We start from the raw sequence: 20,166 nt of genomic DNA on the forward strand, positions 1-20,166 counted from the left end.
TGTTCCATTATCTTCAACTCAGACATGCATACAATCCCTAATTTGGAGATATTGGCATTACCCTGAAAATAAGTGATTTTGAGTTTTTACTGAGGGAGAACACTTTGGAAAAGGCCTTGACTACAATAAATAAACAACTATTCGGTGGGGGAGGAGATCTCCTTGCAAAGCGAAGGGCGGTGTGGGCTGTTCCTCCAGATGGACGGGGATGACTGGGATGATGTATGTATGGGACACCTCATTCAATTTAAGAATTCCTGCATTGTATATATCGTACTCCAGCTACATTGGCTAAGATGTTCCCTACCCAGTCACCTGGTTGCTGGTGGTGCAGTTCCCTCACTGCCGATTTCATGCAAATCTTTTGGAATTGCCCGAATATTCAAGTATTTTGGAAGGGGGGTCACAGAACGTATAGCAGAAGTAACCGCCATCCCTATACAGCCCAAGATAGAGGTGTGCCTTTTGGGACTGGTAGACAATCTGGCCACAAAAAGTAACTCGTACTTTGCTGACGATCCTAATCTATTATGCTAGGAAAATTATAGCGTTATCATGGAAAAAGCCCAATCCTCCAGCTGTATCAGAGTGGAAGGGTGTGGTTAATAGGGCTGCACCTTTATACAAGGCTACATACATTAGCAGGGGCATACCACAGAAATTTGATAAAGTGTAGGGCAGTTGGATGAATAGTGAAACTACAGTGGCGGATTGAGTGGCACCTAATAGCACGCACCTGCAATAGGATTTAACATGCATAACTATTTGACATATCTAAACGTACCATTGACTTATCAAGAAAGGGTGGCCTTATTATTATTTTGATTTCTTCACTGAGTGAGGGTCCGGAAGGAGGAGGAGGAGAGGGTCAATGCTGAAAAAATGTAAATAGTTTATTTTTTGTGTGTGGCCCACTGGGTCCTGTGTATACTTGTTATGTTAAAAAGAAATAAATAAACTTTTCAAAAAATAAAAATAAAAAAAAAGTGTTATACACACACACACACACACACACACACACACACACACACACACACACGTTTCTATTTTAAACTGAATGGGCTGTTTTACAAGTTTAGGGTTCACATAACATTTAAAGGGAGCGCCTCAAACTTTCTATCTGCAGAAACTTTGAAAGATGGAACATCTTCAATAGGTAGAGTGAGATTCTTATTTAGGACAGAGACAGCAGGATCAACTACAGAAATTTCCCACTTCTTTGTGAACGCTTTAGCCACTGGATAGAGTAAAACTTTTTTTTCCCCCATTTTGGATAGAGCAAGGGAGGGTTATAACCCCTGTCAATTTTTTTTCTCCATCTGTGTTCCATTTCAGAGATGTCCCTTCACGTCCTGTGCCATAGCCAAACAGGAAGTGAAATAGAAATCCTGCAAATAAAGGGAATCTCTTGGGGACCCCCAAGTCACCAGAACTAGTGTCCCCATTGGAAAATGTTCCCTCTATTTTTCTGGAGACAACCCAAAACTCTGGATTTTAATTTACTTTCACTTTCAATGAGAATAGTAAACAGGACAAGTAGAGAGGTTGAATCTCCCTCTGGGACACAGACAGCTTTAAAAACAAGTGTTTGAACTCTCCAATTATACAATACTATATGTTCTTCAAGGGGTGAGGTTTTCAGCCTGTCCCACTGCATTGTAAAATTTTCTAGTCGGGAACGCAAATTTTCTGATGTTGCTCTCTCATCAAATCTTACTAATCGTTTGCCGAGTTCTTCCATTGCTGCTGTTTGAAGTCCAGATTTTTTTTTAGATCAGAAAAGCTGTTTGGCTCCAAGCAAGCCAAGTCAGCATAGAGAGTCCCATAGGAGAGAAAGCAGCGATTCATTTTCTCTGTGACCGTATCCAAGATTAAATTGTGCACATGTATTTTATAAGCTGAAATAGCATCACAAACTGCTACATTGTCATCGGTCTCATCTGCCATTTGCTCTCTTTTTCTTATTCTATTTTGAGACAGAGTGGTCTGTACTTCTAGGTGGTAACTTTCTTCTTCTTGAATCTTGTAATTTGCCCACGTAAACTTATCAGCAGTCAATTGTATGGAATCAAAATCTCTGGCAATAGTTTATCATAACTTTCCCGTGCCATTTGAATAGCTTTTGAGATAACCATATGAGTTGTTTGCAGATATTTGGACAATGGTGTTGTCAATTCAAATATTCTCAGAAAAATTTGAGCTGCGAGAATGGTTTCATATTTGACCAAGGATCCTGCATAAGATTTTGCTCTAACACGCATCTCAGGTTTTGAAAATTCCCCAAACACTTTTCTTAAAGCGTTTGTAAACCCTTTTGTCTTACTTTTACCTATAGGTAAGCCTAGAACAAGGCTTACCTATAGGTAGTGGAAATATCTCCTAAACGTGCGCTGTCTAAGAGATATTTCACTTGTAGTGTTCCAATGTCGGCATCGGCGCATGCACTGTGAAGAAACACGCCACTGTGCCGTTTCTTCCCCCAGCGTGTGCCGTGACTGACGGGGAGTGATGTCACACGGCTCCGGCCAGTCACAGAGCCAGAGTCCGTGGCGCCGGAAGGAAGAGGGGCGAAGATGGACGTGGCCTGCACAGGGGACAGCACGGCTTCATTTGTAGGTAAGTGTTATATAATGGGCTAGTATATGATGCATACTAGCCCATTATGCTTTTAATTTGCAGGCCTTGCAGGGTGCAAAAGAGGAAATAAAACCCATCGTGGTTTACTTACTCTTTAAAGCAGCATCTTTTGACCACCAGCAAGTTTCCCCAATTAGTGAAATTCTGCAAATGGTAAGGGTCTTGGCTAATTTTGTTCCTAGATATTCATACGCTGATAAGAATCAGAAATAAACACAGCAATATTATTCAGCAAACTGAACAGTGATGCACTTTCAACTACCACCTTTATTGTATCTGCAAGTACTAAATTCAGACTGTGTGCCTAGTGCCAGATGTGAATTTTCCCTGGTGATTCAGTTGACAGCCAGGACGAGAAACCATTGTATTTGCCTTGCATATTTGCTGCTCCATCCGTTGATTTGCCAGTGCAATTTGTAATATTAAGTTTGCACAATTTTAACACTTCCATTACCAATTTAAAAAGGTTTCATCCTGTTGAAGACTCACATTTAACAACTGCCGGAAGCTTTTCATTAATGCAATCAGTCACATAGTTTCATAGTTGGTAAGGTTGAATAAAGACACCAGTCCATCCAGTTCAACCTGAGTGAGTGTCTACAATTGTCCCTATCCCTGTACATTGTACATCACACACTCACATCAGTCCCTACCCTCAAGGAGCCCACAATCCAAGGTCCCCATTCATATACTAGGGCCAAATTTGGACAGAAGCCAATTAACCTACCTGCATGTCTTTGGAGCGTGGGAGGAAACCAGAGTGCCCGGAGGAAACCCACGCAGGCACAGTGAGAACATGCAAACTCCAGGCAGGTAGTGTCGTGGTTGGGATTTGAACCAGCAACCTTTTTTACTGCTAGGTGAGAGTGCTAACCACAACACCGCTGTGCCGCCACACATAGCGAACAACTATGGAGCATTGATCTTTGAAAGTGATGCATTGAGCTGTATCAATCTGAATTGAATACATCCCAGCTTCCCATTCTTTGGAAAGATTTTCCTGGATAAGCATCCAAATAGCTTGTATTACTCTGCAATAGTTGTTTTTGAGAGCAAGCTATTAAAGATCCTCATCCTTTCCATCCAGAAGACTGCAATTTGAACATTCCTTGTAATAGCATGGGCTGTGGCAGGTCCTCTTTATGGCAAGATCTGGGGTCTGTTAGAGTCTAATCGGTTGCTTCGCTGGCTGTTAACGGCCAGGTAAACAAAGAAAAGAAACTGGAAGTGATGAAATCCATGTTGCTTCCCTTTTCTGATGTCACAACAGTGAGAGGCACAACCTCCTTTCATCTCACTGTGTGCCTAGAGCTGGATACAGCCGGCTGCATCTTTACTGGGTTCCCCGTACACACAGTAGAACCTGGTAAAGATGGCGGTGGGAGGGGGTGGGACCCCCTTGTTTTGCCTGTAAAAGTAATCCAGTGGCTTGTTAGCCCCCCAGATTACTCTTTATCTTGTGAATGATAGCTCCATCATTGCTGCACTGCTCACCCTTCCCACCCTTCCCATCCAAGGACATTTAAATATATGGCGGATGGGAAGTGGTTCTAAAGCCGTTAAATTTTTTTTTACCACAATCCATTCTATGCATCAAGGTAAAAAAACCTTCTGTGTCACAGACTCACCCCCTCCTACTTACCTGAACTCTTACCTTTCCTGGGCAGAATGATAGCAGTGGGAGCCATTGGCTCTCGCAACCTGTCAATCAAATCCAGTGAAGTGGGAGCAGGGGATGGGGATGGGGCTGAGTCCCGCTGATTGTGTCAACGGATGCAGCAGTGGGGCTCAGGAGCAAGCCTACAGGAGTGCCCCCATGGGAATCGGTTTCCTATTGGGGGCACTGGCAAGCGAGAGGAGGAGCCAGAGCACCGGCAGGGGATCCAAAAAGAGTATGATTGGGGACACTCTGTGCAAAACCATTATAGAGATCAGGCAAGCATGTGTGTTATTTAAAAAAAAAAAAAAATAATCCGTTACAGCTACTTTAAAAAAAAAACGCAGGTGGAGAGTGTGGCACTTTATTATATATAGAAGAAAGAGCAGTATTCAAGTAGCACTGGCACTTTGAAAAAGAAGACTTTCTGTACAGCTTTGGACTATTTACATTTTTTTCACGGACTACCAGATTATAATATATATATATATATATATATATATATATATATATATACATACATATATACACACACACACAGTACTAAATATACCATAATATATACACACACACACACACATATTATATATATATATATATATATATATATATATATATATATATATATATATATATATATATATATATATATATATATTTTATGGTATATTTAGTACTGGCTAGGTAAGTGCAGCTCTAAAAAATTATATAAACTTTAAATGCAGGACACCTTTTGGGTCCAATAACTGTCTCTCTCTCTCTCTCACACACACACACACACACACAAGGTCTGATGCCATCACTTTACCTTCTGTTACCTTCTGTTCAGCATCACTCACATTGTGTGAGAGAAAGACAGTGACTAGTGTACACAAATCGTCTTATTTGGCAGACAGGCAGTCTGGCATAGTGGGACTCACTTTATCAGCAGTTCAGGCCCTGGTGTGTGCAGCTCCCAAGACACCTTTCCCGACATCAGGCCAAAGGGGTCTCTTCCAGCTCCTCCTCCTTCATGGTCAGCTGACACCCAATGTCCGCCCCCTGCCTCCGATGGCCTGAACTGAATAGGAGGCTGGACGACTGTAGAGAAGCCAGGTGAGCGGTGCCAGCCCAAGGAGCAGCCCAGCTACCTTGGGAGTCTGGACCCGGCTTCTACTGAAGGTAAAAAAAATATCTCCTAAACCTGTATGATTTAGGAGATATTCCCTTCGCAATGCGCCGCTGACTGCAGTGGCGCATGCGCACAGGGGCTTCTCTGCTGAAAGTCCGGCAGACGTCGGACCCTGCCGGAAAGAGATCTCCTGTGCACTTCGCTTCCGGCGCTGTGCGTGACCGGAGCCGCGATACTCGGAAGACACGCCGAGGGAACATGTCAGCTCCCCCGGCGTGGTTCGGGTGAGATGTCAGGTCCTCGTTCTTAGGTATTTCCTAATGAGCTAGTATGCGGTGCATACAAGCAGCACAGAGAGGAGGGGGAGGAGAAACAGCATTACACTGATCTTCCCACTGATAGGCTGTGTCAAGTGGAGAGTACACTGAGTTCCCAGCACAGCTAGGGAAGTGACCATGCTGTGCGGTCATGCCTGATGTAACTTTTTAATAGGAAAGTAGAAGTACTGGCAGGAGCACCAGAGGAAAAGATTACAGCGCACACATACTAAAATGACATTTAAATCCTGCAAGGCTATTTCAAACACCTAAACAAATTCAACAAATAAGCAAAAAATATGGGGATTTGGTCACACTATATGACCACATAGTGCTTAAAGTGGTAGTAAAGTCTTTTTTAGAAGTTTAATCTACAAGTAAGCCTATAATAAAGCAAAACATTTCTACATTCTCCATGCAGCCTTTTTTTTTTTTTTTTTTTTTTTTTACATAAAGTAACATTTGAGACAGAATAAAATATGTGTCCACCATTGTATAATCTTTACTATGCTTACATCACAACAGATTTATAGCTAGTAGCAAAAAGGCAGAAATTATGCTTCATAAGCTAAAATAAAACTAATAATCCAAATATTGTAGCTACAGAGCAAAAGGGAGCTTTGATGGATTTTTGGCTGAGCAGTCTTTGGGAATGGAATAAAATGCAATACTTTTAAGTGGCATCTTTATGAGCATATAAATATCTAAACTATTTCTGAGTACCTCAACATCGAGGACACTGCGGGGCTGCGCCTGGCAGAGCATGCTTAGCAGTTGTAGAATTAACTCTTCGACATACTGGACAGCATCTTCGGCTGATGAAAGGTTTGGATGGACTTGTACTTGAACCTGCAAAATTAACAAAATAATAAAATTAGTGCTCTGGGAACACAATTACGCAATACACACATCTGGCATGTTATGGCAGCCTTTTGTTGTCACATAATGTAAATCACAAATTTAAGCTGCATGTATTCTGATAAAGTGGATGTCATGCAGCAGTCTAGCCAATGTACATATATGGGTGGACGGGAGCAGCTTCAATGTGGGTGGGGTGGACCTACATATACATTCTCTCACATCAGCTGCTGTGTACGGTCTCAGGAGCACACAGCAGCACGATCTGTGACTGTTGTATCCAGATTGGGGTACATGGACAACGATTTGCCCCGTACCATGTGATTGATGTGACCAATCACAGTGATAACAATAAATAGTAGTAAACAATGGCTGTCATTCATGATGCCATTGTTTACTACTGTGATCTCTGTAAGTGGTCAAAGCGATCACATCGTACCAGGCCAATCACAGTTGCTTTGTACCATGGGATACCTGTGGCAAATCACAGCTATCACAGTAGTTGTCATTGGCTGCATGAATAACCCAGTGCACCACAACGCATTGGTCATTGGGAAGCCATTCAAAATTAACTGCACGCAGCTCACCACCACAGGTAATGTACCATTACAGTAATGCATTAGTGTGGGCCTAAAAACTGAACTTCAGGCTAACAGCCAATACACAAATGAAATACAATTATGGGAGCACAGGCTGAGCTGTCTAGCATCTGAAGGGACCGACGCAGGGCCAGATTTACTATTGGGCTTGACTGGGCTCAAGCCCATGGGCCCCGCCGAGATACATAGCCGAGTGTACTCGTCTCGGCTCCATCACAGTCACGCCCAGGGCGTGACTGTGAGCCGAGCACTCTTGGCTCCGCTCGGGACTGCGAGAGGACCCGAGAGCCGCTGTAATATTCAGAGACCCATCGCAGTTTGCTACGGAAGTGATGTTCCGTCGCCGCCATCTTGCTACACCCCACATTCATCCACAGTAAGGATACACTAAGAAGGGGAAAAGCGCACATGCTGTTAAACCCACCGGAGTTTTGCATTTTAGACGCATTTATAACATTAAGGTTAGTATATAGTGAAATACAGTACTTACAACTCCATCTGACTACTTGGATGTGGAACTTCTGTCAAATTAGCAAACCTGTGAGATGAGCAGGGTTGCTGCTGCTTTTAAAATTCAAGATCTAAGTAGTCAGAAGGAGTTCCAAGTCCTGTTTTTCACTATATAAACTGACTTTACTGTTAGAAATACGTGTAAAATGCAAAACTCCAGTGGGTGTAACAACATGTTTGCTTTACCCCTTCTTAGTGTATCCTTACTGTGGACGAGTGTGAGGTGTACCAAGATGGCAGCGACGGAACGTCACTTCCGTAGCAAACTGCGATGGGTTGCCGAATATGTCATTACACTGCCAAGAGGACCTGAGGGCTGCCGAGATACACAGGACTCCATCTTGGCGACGCCATTTTTAAACTTCAAGGCTGCAAATGACAAGGCTGCAGATGGACAATGATGAGGCTGCATTGATGGGCATTTAAATGTACGTTTTTACCTTAAAATTGCCTCCTAAACTTGGGGTGTGTGTTTTACGCTGATAAATATGGTATGTATAGAAGGTCGGGCCCGAAAATGACTCAAGCCCAGGGGCCCCCAGCACCCTAAGTCCTGCCCTGGATAGATGTGCAGGTAAACCTCACTATAGACCTGGTTATAACTGCTGAGAATAAAGAGGAAGTAAACCCTAATGGGTTTACTTCCTCTTTGATTCCCTGAAAAGGTAAAGCATAATGGACTACTATGCATCGCATAGTATTCGCATCGCATTATGTGTCACTTACCTGACACAGGAGCCAGCGAAGGCGGTGGCTGTCTTCAGGTAAATATCTCCTAAACCGTATAGGTTTAGGAGATATTTCTTGGACCTACAGGCAAGCCTTAATCTAGGCTTACCTGTAGGTCAAAGTGGTTTGTAAGGGTTTACAACCACTTTAACCAACACTTACAGGTCTTGTGTCTCCCCTCCAGCCTGTATTTAGACAGTGAGAGGCGGAGCTGCAAACTAATGATCCATCAGCATGTTCCTTGTCAGCACAGCATTGCAGTACCACTGGCTTCTTGTGCTGCTTCCCCCTCTCTCCTCTGCTGCACAGGAACTTACAAGAAGCTGACAGAAAGTCATATTCAAATTCTTACATTGAGTGAACCATCTTTTTGCATGGCAACCATCAGCTTCCAGCTTTCATTTTCAAAGCTCTACTGGACAACCTGAAGTTAGAAGTTGCTTGTTTACTATGCACAGCTGCTCCAGTTTAAGTAAATCCCCCCATCCCTTGCATTTTGGTGGGAAACCATTATTTAAAAAAAAATTTGCATAGTAATCTCAATAAGACAAAAGGGGTTAGCATACAGGAAGGAGACTGGACTGGAGAAACTTGGTAAAATAATGTTCCACCAAGAAATACTGGAAAACTTGCCATAAAAATTATTTTTCAAAAATTATTTTCAAAATGTATTAATATTTTTCTAAGCAAAACAAAGATAATACAACTGCTTCAGGAACTAATACAAATACTTGTTTCTTGTACGGAGATTATTTCAGTTTAACTACAAAACTTGTATAATACTTTAAGTAATCTACAGAAGACACAGTCAAATTGTGCTCATAGCATTAAAAAAGTTAAATGTATTAAGGCTTTGTTTTCACATCACTGCATATGTGGTTTTTATGGTTACAACAGTCGTCTTACAGAAGGTCACGAGACCAAATTTGATTCCAAGAATGCTATTTTGCCATCTCAAAGGTTTGCTCAGTAACCCAAGAGGAACCTGCTTTGAAAGCATAATTTTTCAGGCTCATAACAATAAACTGTTTAATGTTTTTGCAGACAATGACCTGGGACTCCTACACAAGTTGTTGCCAAAAAAAGGTCTGCATGTCTAATAAAGCATTCCGAGATACAGAGCCAAGAGCAGGCAATCGAAAATGAAAATAAAGCTATTGCCACTGTGACCTGGATAAATTCTAAAAACATACACAACAGATATATTCTACCCTCCCTACTGGAATGTTATGTTTTTGAGAAGGCAGCAGGTTTGGAAACACAATTTCCAGCAAGATTGCAGCAAGGAACCATTAAGAAAATGTTTAATGAACGGTGTGGGGTTGCACTTTGATCATTTAGAAAGAGCCAGCTGCTGTTTTAAAGGATAGGTTCACCTTTCTATAACTATTTTTTTTTTTTTTAATGCATTTTTGCGGATGCAATCTCAGGTTCCTGCAGACTGACTGTACACGTACAGGTAGGAGGATACTGAATGACAGGAAAAATTAACAAACTACTAGAGCGCTCACCAGTGGCCCGATGGCTCATTTAGAACTACAAGCTGTTAACTGCAAAGGCTGTCGGTTCTTGTAGTTCACTCATTCACAGAAATCCGAATAAATGACTTGTGGGAGTGGACCTACATGGTCACGTTCTGTTGAAATTGTGACAGCGGGTGTGGGGAGTATATGTGCACACAAGAGTTGTAGGACAGACTGTTTGGTCTGGTCCAGCTCACTAACAGTAAGTCACTCTCAGCCCTGACAAAGTGTGGGTGGGCTTCACTGTGCCAACGAGTTTGGAATGAGCTTTGCCATGGACCGCACAAACAGATTCACTATGGTGTTACCTGGGACCTTCTTCCTGCATGTTCTCTGTAAGGCTGCAACTAATGATCATTTTCATAATGAATTAGTGGGCCAATTATTGTTTCAAATAATCAGATAAAAACCTTAAAAAAACATTGTGTAAAGTTTAAAACCAAGACATTTAGTAGCAGCAGCATGCTTTTTGTATCACCTGTCATGATGGAGTTAAAAAACAAAATGAGCCCTTTAAGAGCAGCGGACCACAACCTTTTGGCACCGAGGACCTGCTGTATGCAAGAAAATTGTGCCAAGGCCCAGGGGATGTGGGGAGTAGTGATTTTTTGCAGACAATGTGTCAGGGCAATGGCTGTTAGCTCTTCAATCATCATGGCACCATGCTTGATATGGCGTCAGGGTGATTGAAGCACATTTTTTCTATTACAGGGTAGTAATTAATGAAATAGTTCAACTCACCATAATGCAAAATCGGTGGGAGCCCTGAGCGGGTCACTTGCCACTGTCACCTGCTACCAGAAGCAGCTTGCGACTTGCCACAAGCTGCATCTAGTGGCAGCTTGCGACTTGACGTGACGTCTGCCACCAGGTGCAGAATGTCACTTGCCACCAGATGTGGATTGTCACTTGCCACGTCACCTGCCTTCAGATGCAGCTTGTCACCTGCCACCAGATGTGGATTGTCAATTGGCACACTGCCTGCCACCAGATGTGAATTGTCACTGCATTTATGGCAGCACTGGTGCATTTAGTACAGAGGCCTTTGGTGGTTCCGAGTGAAGGCAGAAGAGTGGTGATATGGGCCCACCGAACCTCCGACATTGAGGCTGAGAGAACATCGGCTGTGAGGGCAGTGATGCAGGGGGGCGGAGAAAGATGATGTCATCTCTGCTTGCCCGCATCGCTCATCCACCCGTCTCTCATGCCGGCTGCCCAGCTCTCTCATGAGGCCTCACTGCAGAGAGTCCACAGCCCGGTAATGGGCTTCAGCCTGGGGATTGGAGACCCCTGCTTTAGAGTACAAACACAGCAGATAATCATTATAAGGGGTTATTTTATACTGTCAAACATTGAAAGTAATAATCTATATATAACTTAGATAGTGCCATGTATGTATGTATATATATATATATATGTGTGTGTATATATATATATATATATATATATATATATATGTATGTGTGTATGTGTGTATGTATGTGTGTGTATATATATATATATATATATATATATATATATATATATATATATATATATATATATATATATATATATATATGCACCGAATGGGTTTTTTGGTGCCGAAACCGATACCGAAAATGAAAAATACACTAGGCCGAAAACCGATACCGAAACAGCACCGAAACCGAAAATGGCTTTTTTCATATATAAAAAAAAATATATATATATATATATATATATATATATATATATATATATATATATATATATATATATATAAAATTGCCTTATATAGTATTATTCATTATAGTATTCATATTCAACTGAATCATTAATTTCATGAATAAAAGAATAGTCCAGTAATGGAAAATAACAGTACTTTAATAAAGCAACCCAAATAAATTGGACAGTGGACACAGAAGATAAAATCATAAAATCAAATAAAATACAAAATTAAATGAGTACTACCGCATATCCTGCAGTGTAGACTGCAGTCAGTGCACATTGAACCATAACAACAAAATAAATAAAAAAAATGAAATAAAATAATATAAAAATAAAACGACTAAGACTAAGAAGACTTAATGTCTTAGACTTTATTAATTTTCAACTTAAACCAGAAGAACTAGTAGTAATTCAGTTATCTCTCCCTAAGGTGTCAGCGGCTGCATGTGCGATAAAAGTGTATGTATGTAGCTGCGGGTTACATACACAGTCATACAGTAGACCACACTGTTTTCCGGCCCCCGGGTAGGAGCAGAGACAGCCTGGAACACAGTCTACAGTCTGGTCTACAGCAGCGGTGCTCGGGCAATCACAGCAAGCAATGTAGACTAGTCTGTTTCTGGAAGTCTCTGCCCATATCTGGAACACAGTGTGGTATAGTGTATAGTACTGGAATATGTAGACAGCCACAGATACAGGACATACAGTTTTGCATATGCAGCGGGCTGAAAGCTTAGGGAGAGACAATCAATGACTGACAGTTTTGTCCCAACAACAAACTATAAAGAATAACAATGGCAGAAGGCTGTTATTCTGTTTCACAGTAATATATAAGTATGCTAAATGCAATAAATATTTTCAACCTGAGAGAACTGTAGTAATTTATTTTTTCCCCTCTAAGTTCTCTCCCTAAGGTGATAGCGGCTGCATGTGCGAAAAAAAAGTGTATGTATGTAGCTGCGGGTTACATACACAGTCATACAGTAGACCACACTGTTTTCCGGCCCCCGGGTATGAGCAGAGACATCCTGGAACACAGTCTACAGTCTGGTCTACAGCAGCGGTGCTCGGGCAATCACAGCAAGCAATGTAGACTAGTCTGTTTCTGGAAGTCTCTGCCCATATCTGGAACACAGTGTGGTATACTGTATAGTACTGGAATATGTGGACAGCCACAAATACAGGACATACAGTTTTGCACATGCAGCGGGCTGAAAGCTTAGGGGGAGAGAGATATAGTTTGGCCCAACAGCAACAAACTATGTATGTGTGTGACTGTGTACAGTACTAAAACTGGAGATCTCTTAAATTGAAGAAGTGCAAAAACTGTAGAACTACTACAATGAACAAACAACTAATGGCAGTATGGCACAACTAGACAACTGGAACATACTGGTAGTCAGTCATACTATGTTGTATGTTCCAATTGTCCAATAGCACAGTCCAATGCCAATTCATTTACTATGTTCAACAACATGGTAAAGGAATTAGTCTATGCTACGGATTTATAAATCTATTTCAGTATAAGTGGCAAATTTCGCTTTAAGAACAAAAGTTGCTCCGCTTTCTCACAGGAGAGACGGTTTCTCTTCTCGTCAAGAATATGAGATGCTAGACTGAATAGTCTCTCACTCTCTGTACTGGTGCTTGGGGCAGATAAATATCTGCGTGCAATCTGTGCAAGCAAAGGAAAACGTTGTTTGTTGATGCGCCAGTACACAAGGGGATTGTCACTTCTGGCGATAGGCTGTTCAGTTAAATAAATGTCCAGATGTTGGGTAGCTGCACTTGTTGTTGCACTGCTATGGACCGGGGTGCATTCATGTAAAATTTCTTCAAACATATCAGATATGGAGGGAGCGTGTTCCTCTTCACTTGTATGCAACCGTTTCTTCTCACTTTCCTCTGTGCTACACCTCAAAACTCCTTCACCAGATGCTTCCACCACCTCCATTTGTGCCTGTATCATTTCCCGTGCACGCTGCTTTTTCTCAACATTAAAATAATGCTCTTTAAATCGAGGATCTAGAACGGTTGCAATGCAGTACAGAGGGTTGGACTCGGTGTCTTGAAACCGGTTGGCAACAGCCTCCAGTAGAGTGGTTTTAGCCGTTTTTACGCCATGGTCTGTTTCTATCTCTTTTCCTAGCAGACGCTTCAGTGCGGCAATCAAGGGAATAACTTCAGAAATGGAAGCATTAGTTGAGCTTATTTCTTTTGTTAACTGTTCAAATGGAGATAGAAGAGACAAACTATTTTCAACTAACATCCACTGATGTGCACTCAGTGTTGCCGGCAGCTCGTAATCTGCAATGTATGCAGCTAAAACACGCTTTTGTTCAAAAAGACTTTGCAGCATATAGTAGGTGCTGTTCCAACGAGTGGCTACATCTTGCTGCAGTCGTTTCGGTGGCATTCCAAACTGTATCTGCAAAGCTTGTAATCTGGAATAAGCAAGTGAAGAATGCTTAAAGTGACCCACAATTTTTCTTCCTTTTGATACAATATCAGATATGATGCGCTGACTCAGCAATCCTTCATTCACAGCCAATTGCAGCGTGTGTGCCATACACGGTATGCTTTTAAGTTCACTGTCCTCCATTGCCTTTGCCATGTTCCGCGCATTATCTCGTACAATCAAATGCACTTTAGACTTCTCAATGTGCCAAGTGTCAAGCATGGATTTTAAAGTGTCAGCTATTGCTGCTGCAGTATGTGATCCAACAAACTCACGTGCGTTAAGTAGGATGTTTTGAAATTGAAATTTGTCATCTATCCACTGCGCTGTCAGGCTAAGCATGCTCGTTGGACTGACGTCTGAACTCCAAATGTCGGTAGTAAAACTGATTGCTATGATGTCGGTAGTCATGAGCTCTTGAATGTGTTTTCTAACACTGCAAAACAATTCAGGTAGACAGGTATCTGCAAAGTAGCGTCTGCTTGGTAGTGAGTAACGCGGCTCAATATGTTGCATAAGCCTACAGAATCCAATGTCCTCCACAACAGAGAATGGCTGGTCGTCTAATGCAATAAATTCCATAATTTTATCTGTTATGGCACGAGCTTTGGGACTGTCACTTGCAAATTTTTTAACCTTTTCAAAGACCGTGGCCACAGATGGTGTTGAGCCTGAGTCACTTTTTGGAAGTGGCACTGTTTTCCTGTAATCTGAATGCTGAACTGGATGTCGTGTTTTCAGATGGTGTAACAAACCTGTTGTTGAAAAATGCCTTGGCACTGTACCCCCTCTTGAAATTTCTGCTGAGCAAAGACTACAGATTGCAAATTTGGGGTCTTTATCAGAAACTTTAAAATATTTCCACGCTGCAGACATGGTCCACCTTTGCTGGTAGCGCAGAATAATAGCATAGAATTATCTATAGTGGGAGTGAAATCTGAGGGGGAAAAGAAAAAAAAGGACGAAATTAATTTTAAAGCTAAACCCCAGGAGGCAGCTTTAAAAAATAACAAACTATCACTTTTTTTTTAAACGCTGCAGCTCTTGCCATGCAAGGTAGTTAATAATATGTCCGCACTGCAGTACATCTCCTGACTTGTACCAAAAGATAATATAATTGCACTGATTACATTTCATTGCAAATGGAATGGATTGCTTGCATGCAAATTGCAATTGCAATTGCATGCTATATTTAATTTTTTGGGCGCTATTCTGCAGTATAATATAATACTATAACTTCATGTGCTTGTTGTTGTACAATAAAATATATAATATATATATATATATATATATATATATAGTTGTTAAATATAATATATTATATTGCGTACGGTCATGTTTTAAAAAAATCATGTCATGTCAGTGTGCTATACTATACCAAATGACAAATTCAATGACAACAAGGGCATACATTTTATAGTATACTAGTACTACAGAATAAATAGCATGCCATTCCATTTCAAATCAGTTTACATTTTTTTTTTTTTTTGCTACATCACGATGTACTGTAAGTCATTTAATTAATACCATACTGCATGGCACAAAAGGCACAAAGGCGTAAGTAATACATGTTGTTTGACTGCTATGACAGTTTCAGTAGTATAGTAAAATAAATTAGTTGGATTTTTTGGCAGTTTAAGGCAAAAAGGCAATGCATTGCTCACCGGCGAATAGTAGTAATGGTAGCCATCCAGAAGGGACAGTGCCCACTGTTGTACTTCAGTATGTGCAGCCCTCTATGAAGCAGTCTCGGGTACCAGCAGCGTCTCTCGGGTCCCAGCAGCGTCTCTCGGGTCCCAGCAGCGTCTCACAAGCACGAGGAGCGTCCGCGGGGAAGGTGCCAGCGTCTCAGCAGGGAACGTGCTTACGAGTGCGGCGTCTTATCCGCGAGGAACGTGCAAGCCGCCCACAGAACGAGTGATGTCATCCGAAGTTTCTCCCACCGCTACTGCGCATGCGTGATTTTCGGCGCCATTATCGGAAAGAATTCTCTTTCGGCAAAATGCCGAAAAGGCCATTTTCGGCAGATATGTTTCGGCGGCCGAAATTTCGGTGCATCCCTAATATATATATATATTATACAGCATTTATATAGCTTTGACAGTTTATGCAGCACTTTACAAAATAAGGGCAGACACTAAAATTACAATACAATTGAATACAGTAGAGCTCACTAGAGCTTGCAATTTAGGAGGGAGGGTCAAGAGATACAATAAGTAATAACTGTGAGGGATGGGCTGTTGGAGAAAATAAATGTGCAGTAGTTAGGTGGGGGGCCTAGTAACAAAATATACCCGGATATACGGATATACAGGGTTTTTTTTTTAACTAGGAATCAGACATGAAGCTACACGAAGCTTGAGGGATAGAAATCTTTTTATATTAAAGTAGTACTGAAGGCTGAGACGTTTTGCATAATGCGCAATACTGGTTAACTTTTACTTTAAATTGAATTGTAATGCCTTATATTATTACCTCCAGTCTATCAGCCTTCGGCTTCACTGAGTTCAGATGCTGATCTTCCCTGCACGGAGCCCTAAGTGATTGTAAGCAGTATATATGCCATATTTCTGTTCTGTGCGATGATTTTGCAAAGAGCAGCCCAATCCTCCTCTTCTGGGGTCCCCCCAGTGCTTCTGGCTCCTCTTGCCTTCAGAGTGCCCCTATAGCAAGCGGCTTGCTATGGGGGTACTCGTGTGGGCTCAATCCCTAACCACACTGTGTGCTTCTGTTGACACACACACAGTGTGGCTCTTCCCTGTCCCCTTTTCCCTCCTCACAGGTTGTGATTGACAGCAGCAGGAGCTAATGGCTCCCACTGCAGCATCCAAGTCCTGTGAGGAGGGGGAGAGTGAGCAGCGCTAAATCGAGATAGGGATCAGGCAAGTAATACAAGAGGGGGTCAAGGGGGATCTGGTCACGGAAAGGTTTTTTTTTAACCTTTTTTTTACTGCGCGTAGTTCCACCCAGTTAAAAGTCAGCCGCTGACTTTGATTAATCAGACACTCACCTGTCCCATGGCCAAGCAATGCGTACTCACGAAGCCCCAGTCCTCTGCTCCTCTCCTCCTCTCCAAGGTGCCGACATTCTAACTGTGGGTGCCCGGCTGTGGCTTCACAAGGCCAGGCCTGAGCCTCACTGCGAATGGTCGGGCAATCTTCTGGGACCTGTGGTGTGTCCCAGAAGATTGCAGGGAGGGGTGAGAAGTGAACTTCCTTCCGATGCTGCGGACCCCGGAAAGGAAGTGGAAGCTGGGTGCCCATTAAAACTGGGTATGCATCCCCCCCCCCCTCCCAAGGAAGGTTCCATTTTTGGGCGCAACTCAGCTTTAATGCATAGAATGCATTAAGATGCAAAAAACACGGCCTTTAGAATCACTTTAAATGACTTCCTTCTCCTGCACAGGACTACATGAGGCTTTGCTCCTCATACAGTCACAAGTTCTCAGTGAATTACTGACATATATGGATGGTGTACTGAGCTGTATGTGCTGCACTGTGTATAAATGACATGCAGGGCTTTTTTTCAGCTGGAACTTGGTGGAACGTCACCACCTCTAGCTCAGGTGCTCTGCTCTCCACTATCACTTGTAAACACAGAAGTCCGGCTTCAGTGTGTACAAGTGACCACTGGTCTCCAAATGGCTCCCACAGATCTGATCTTCTGAGCTGCTCCCACTGAGTGCAGGATGGGGACAAGGGAGATGCACGTGCCCCTTTCTGTGTGCCTGCTGCAAATTTCCCTTCAATTTCTGTCTAGTGAATCTATTGCCACAGAAACATTAAAGTGGTTGTAAACCCTTTACTACCACTTTTACCTACAGATAAGCCTATAATAAGGCTTACCCTGTAGGTTCCGCGAATATGTCCTAAACGTGCACCGCTTAGGAGAAATGTACTATATCTGCATGTGGAGGACGTCATCAGCACATGCGCACTGAAGAAACAGCTCGTTACTCGTGTCGTTTCCTCAGTAGCTGTGCCGCTACTGGCGGCACCCGCAGGCATGTGTGGGAGCGACATCATCAAGGCTCCGGTCAAAGACAACGCTGGAGCCGCAAACCCGGAAGTAAAATGTCTGCGCTGTACTTGGCGGGCTGACGCAGATCCAGGGCATTGTTCTAAGGTAAGTATTTCATAATGAGCTAGTATTCGGTGCATACTAGCTCATTATGCCTTTGTCTTGAAGGGTTTTGTTTTTTTTCGTTGTTTTTTCTCAGAGGTTTACAACCTCTTTAAGTGAGAAGAAATCTCAACTTAAGAAACCCGACAGGTTCTCACTTCTCACGTCATCTCACAAAGAAAATGAAAATACGGTTTTGGCTAGACATGCACCTTATACACTACACAAAAAAGGCAAAGCATTTGAACCTGCACAATTAGTGATTACTGTACAAAATAAAGCACAAAAAAAAAGTTTCATCAACCATTTCCCTAAATGTGTCCATTATTACAGTAAGCATAACACTTTTTTTTTGCCTAACCTTACACCAAGTAAATAAAACGTAATTCTCAGTAACAGAGAAATACTGATGATAAACTTAAATAATCAGGAAACAAGAAAATCCTAAGTATATTTCAATGCTGTACAAATAACTGCACTGTATATGCCCAGTGCAGGCATTAGGCTTACACTCTACACAAATCACATGCGTTTGGGGAAAAAAAGACATTAAAAGCAGGGGTAAACCTTGCAGCTATTATAGCTGAGAAAGGCGCCCTCTAGCTTGCCATACATGGGTCAAAATGCAGCCGGTTCAAATGTGTTGTGTTCTACCACCAGGGAAGGCTCCCCGCGGCCCCACCGACAAGACACAATAGCACTGCGGGAAGCATTCCCTTATCAACTGTGTTGTTGAGGGAATCAAGCAGTTCTCTTTCCTTACAACCATGGTAGAAGAAAGAACATTGAATCATTTATGGGCTGCCTTCATTTCACTTTTTATTTTATTCAAATAATAATATGTTTTATTTTAATATTTTATTTTTCATTCAGGAGTGAGTATTTGAGCCTTTGATCATGAAGGTCATTCAAGTAAATGAACATTTACTAAAGTGCGTAGGCAAATGACATGCCCCAGCCTTGCCCCAGTAACATGGACTGTGACCACGATGCTCTCAGCCTCACGCTGCACAGCCGTTCTCTTCTACCAGCCAGATCCATTCCCTCCCTGTGGAATCCTACTGGCTCTCTCTCCAGCGCCCTCCAACCGGTCTGTTTCCTACTTCAGTTTTACGATTTATTCCAACATAATTTCTGGACCTTTCAAATTAAAGGTAGCCAGAGCAATAAGACGGATATATTTTTGTCCCCTAAACTTTACTCTGTAATGGTACCTCATAAGGTACTGTTTTGCATATCTGTAATACGCTATACATGATGACATCATAAACTGGTCAAGGATAAATAAAAATTATATTTAAAAAAAGTTTACCTAGACTTTAAATTCCAGAAGAGTCAAATTCACTAAAGTTAAAGTCTGAATCTGAGTCCCTGGCCCTCACAGATGACTTTAATTCTGGTCATACACGCACAGAATTTCGTGAAAAACTGGTCGTTTTCAGAAAGATCGTTCGACCATCATGCCATTAGTGGACCCAACTTTACCAACAATTTTGACCGTGGGCTCAGCTAATGTCGATGGATCCGAAAGTGAAAACATTTAAACCTTTCAAATAAAGTGTATATGTTGTAATCGAAAAAAATAAGAATATTCTGTCTTGTATAATTTATATATGTTTTTATTGTTATCCAATGGTAAGGACGTTCATGCAAACGAGTTTATTACGTTAGTTAGTGGGCAATTCGCTTTTGACCAACAAATAATCGCTCGATCTGCAAATGGGCGAAATTCTGTGCATGTATGGCCATCATTAGTATTCCCTGTTCACAAGCTGCCCTAACGAGGGCGGTCACAGAAATGAATGACAACCAATGAAAGGGTCTGAGGAGCGGACTGAGAGGTCTCAAATGTTTTAATTTTAGGTCATAAGATACTCCCTCAATGCAAATGTTGTATTTTTTCGACTTACCCCTCAGCCATGACAACTGGACATTGTGGGGGAGATTTACTAAAAC

At 42.0% G+C, this 20,166-nt stretch overlaps 1 protein-coding gene across 1 annotated transcript in view; it reads right to left on the reverse strand.

The window, feature by feature from the left end:
* SOS1 (SOS Ras/Rac guanine nucleotide exchange factor 1) overlaps positions 1-20,166 on the reverse strand; it is a 415,017-nt gene that overhangs the window by 351,414 nt on the left and 43,437 nt on the right. Inside the window, exon 2 of the mRNA XM_077486479.1 lies at positions 6,446-6,571. Within this exon, the coding sequence (XP_077342605.1) occupies positions 6,446-6,571 (126 nt within the window). The remainder of the gene's footprint in view (positions 1-6,445; positions 6,572-20,166) is intronic.

Source organism: Lithobates pipiens, unplaced genomic scaffold (genome assembly GCF_037356315.1).
Source record: "Lithobates pipiens isolate NorthernLeopardFrog02 unplaced genomic scaffold, aLitPip1_a1.2 Scaffold_18, whole genome shotgun sequence".
In the NCBI taxonomy this organism is placed as follows: domain Eukaryota; kingdom Metazoa; phylum Chordata; class Amphibia; order Anura; family Ranidae; genus Lithobates; species Lithobates pipiens.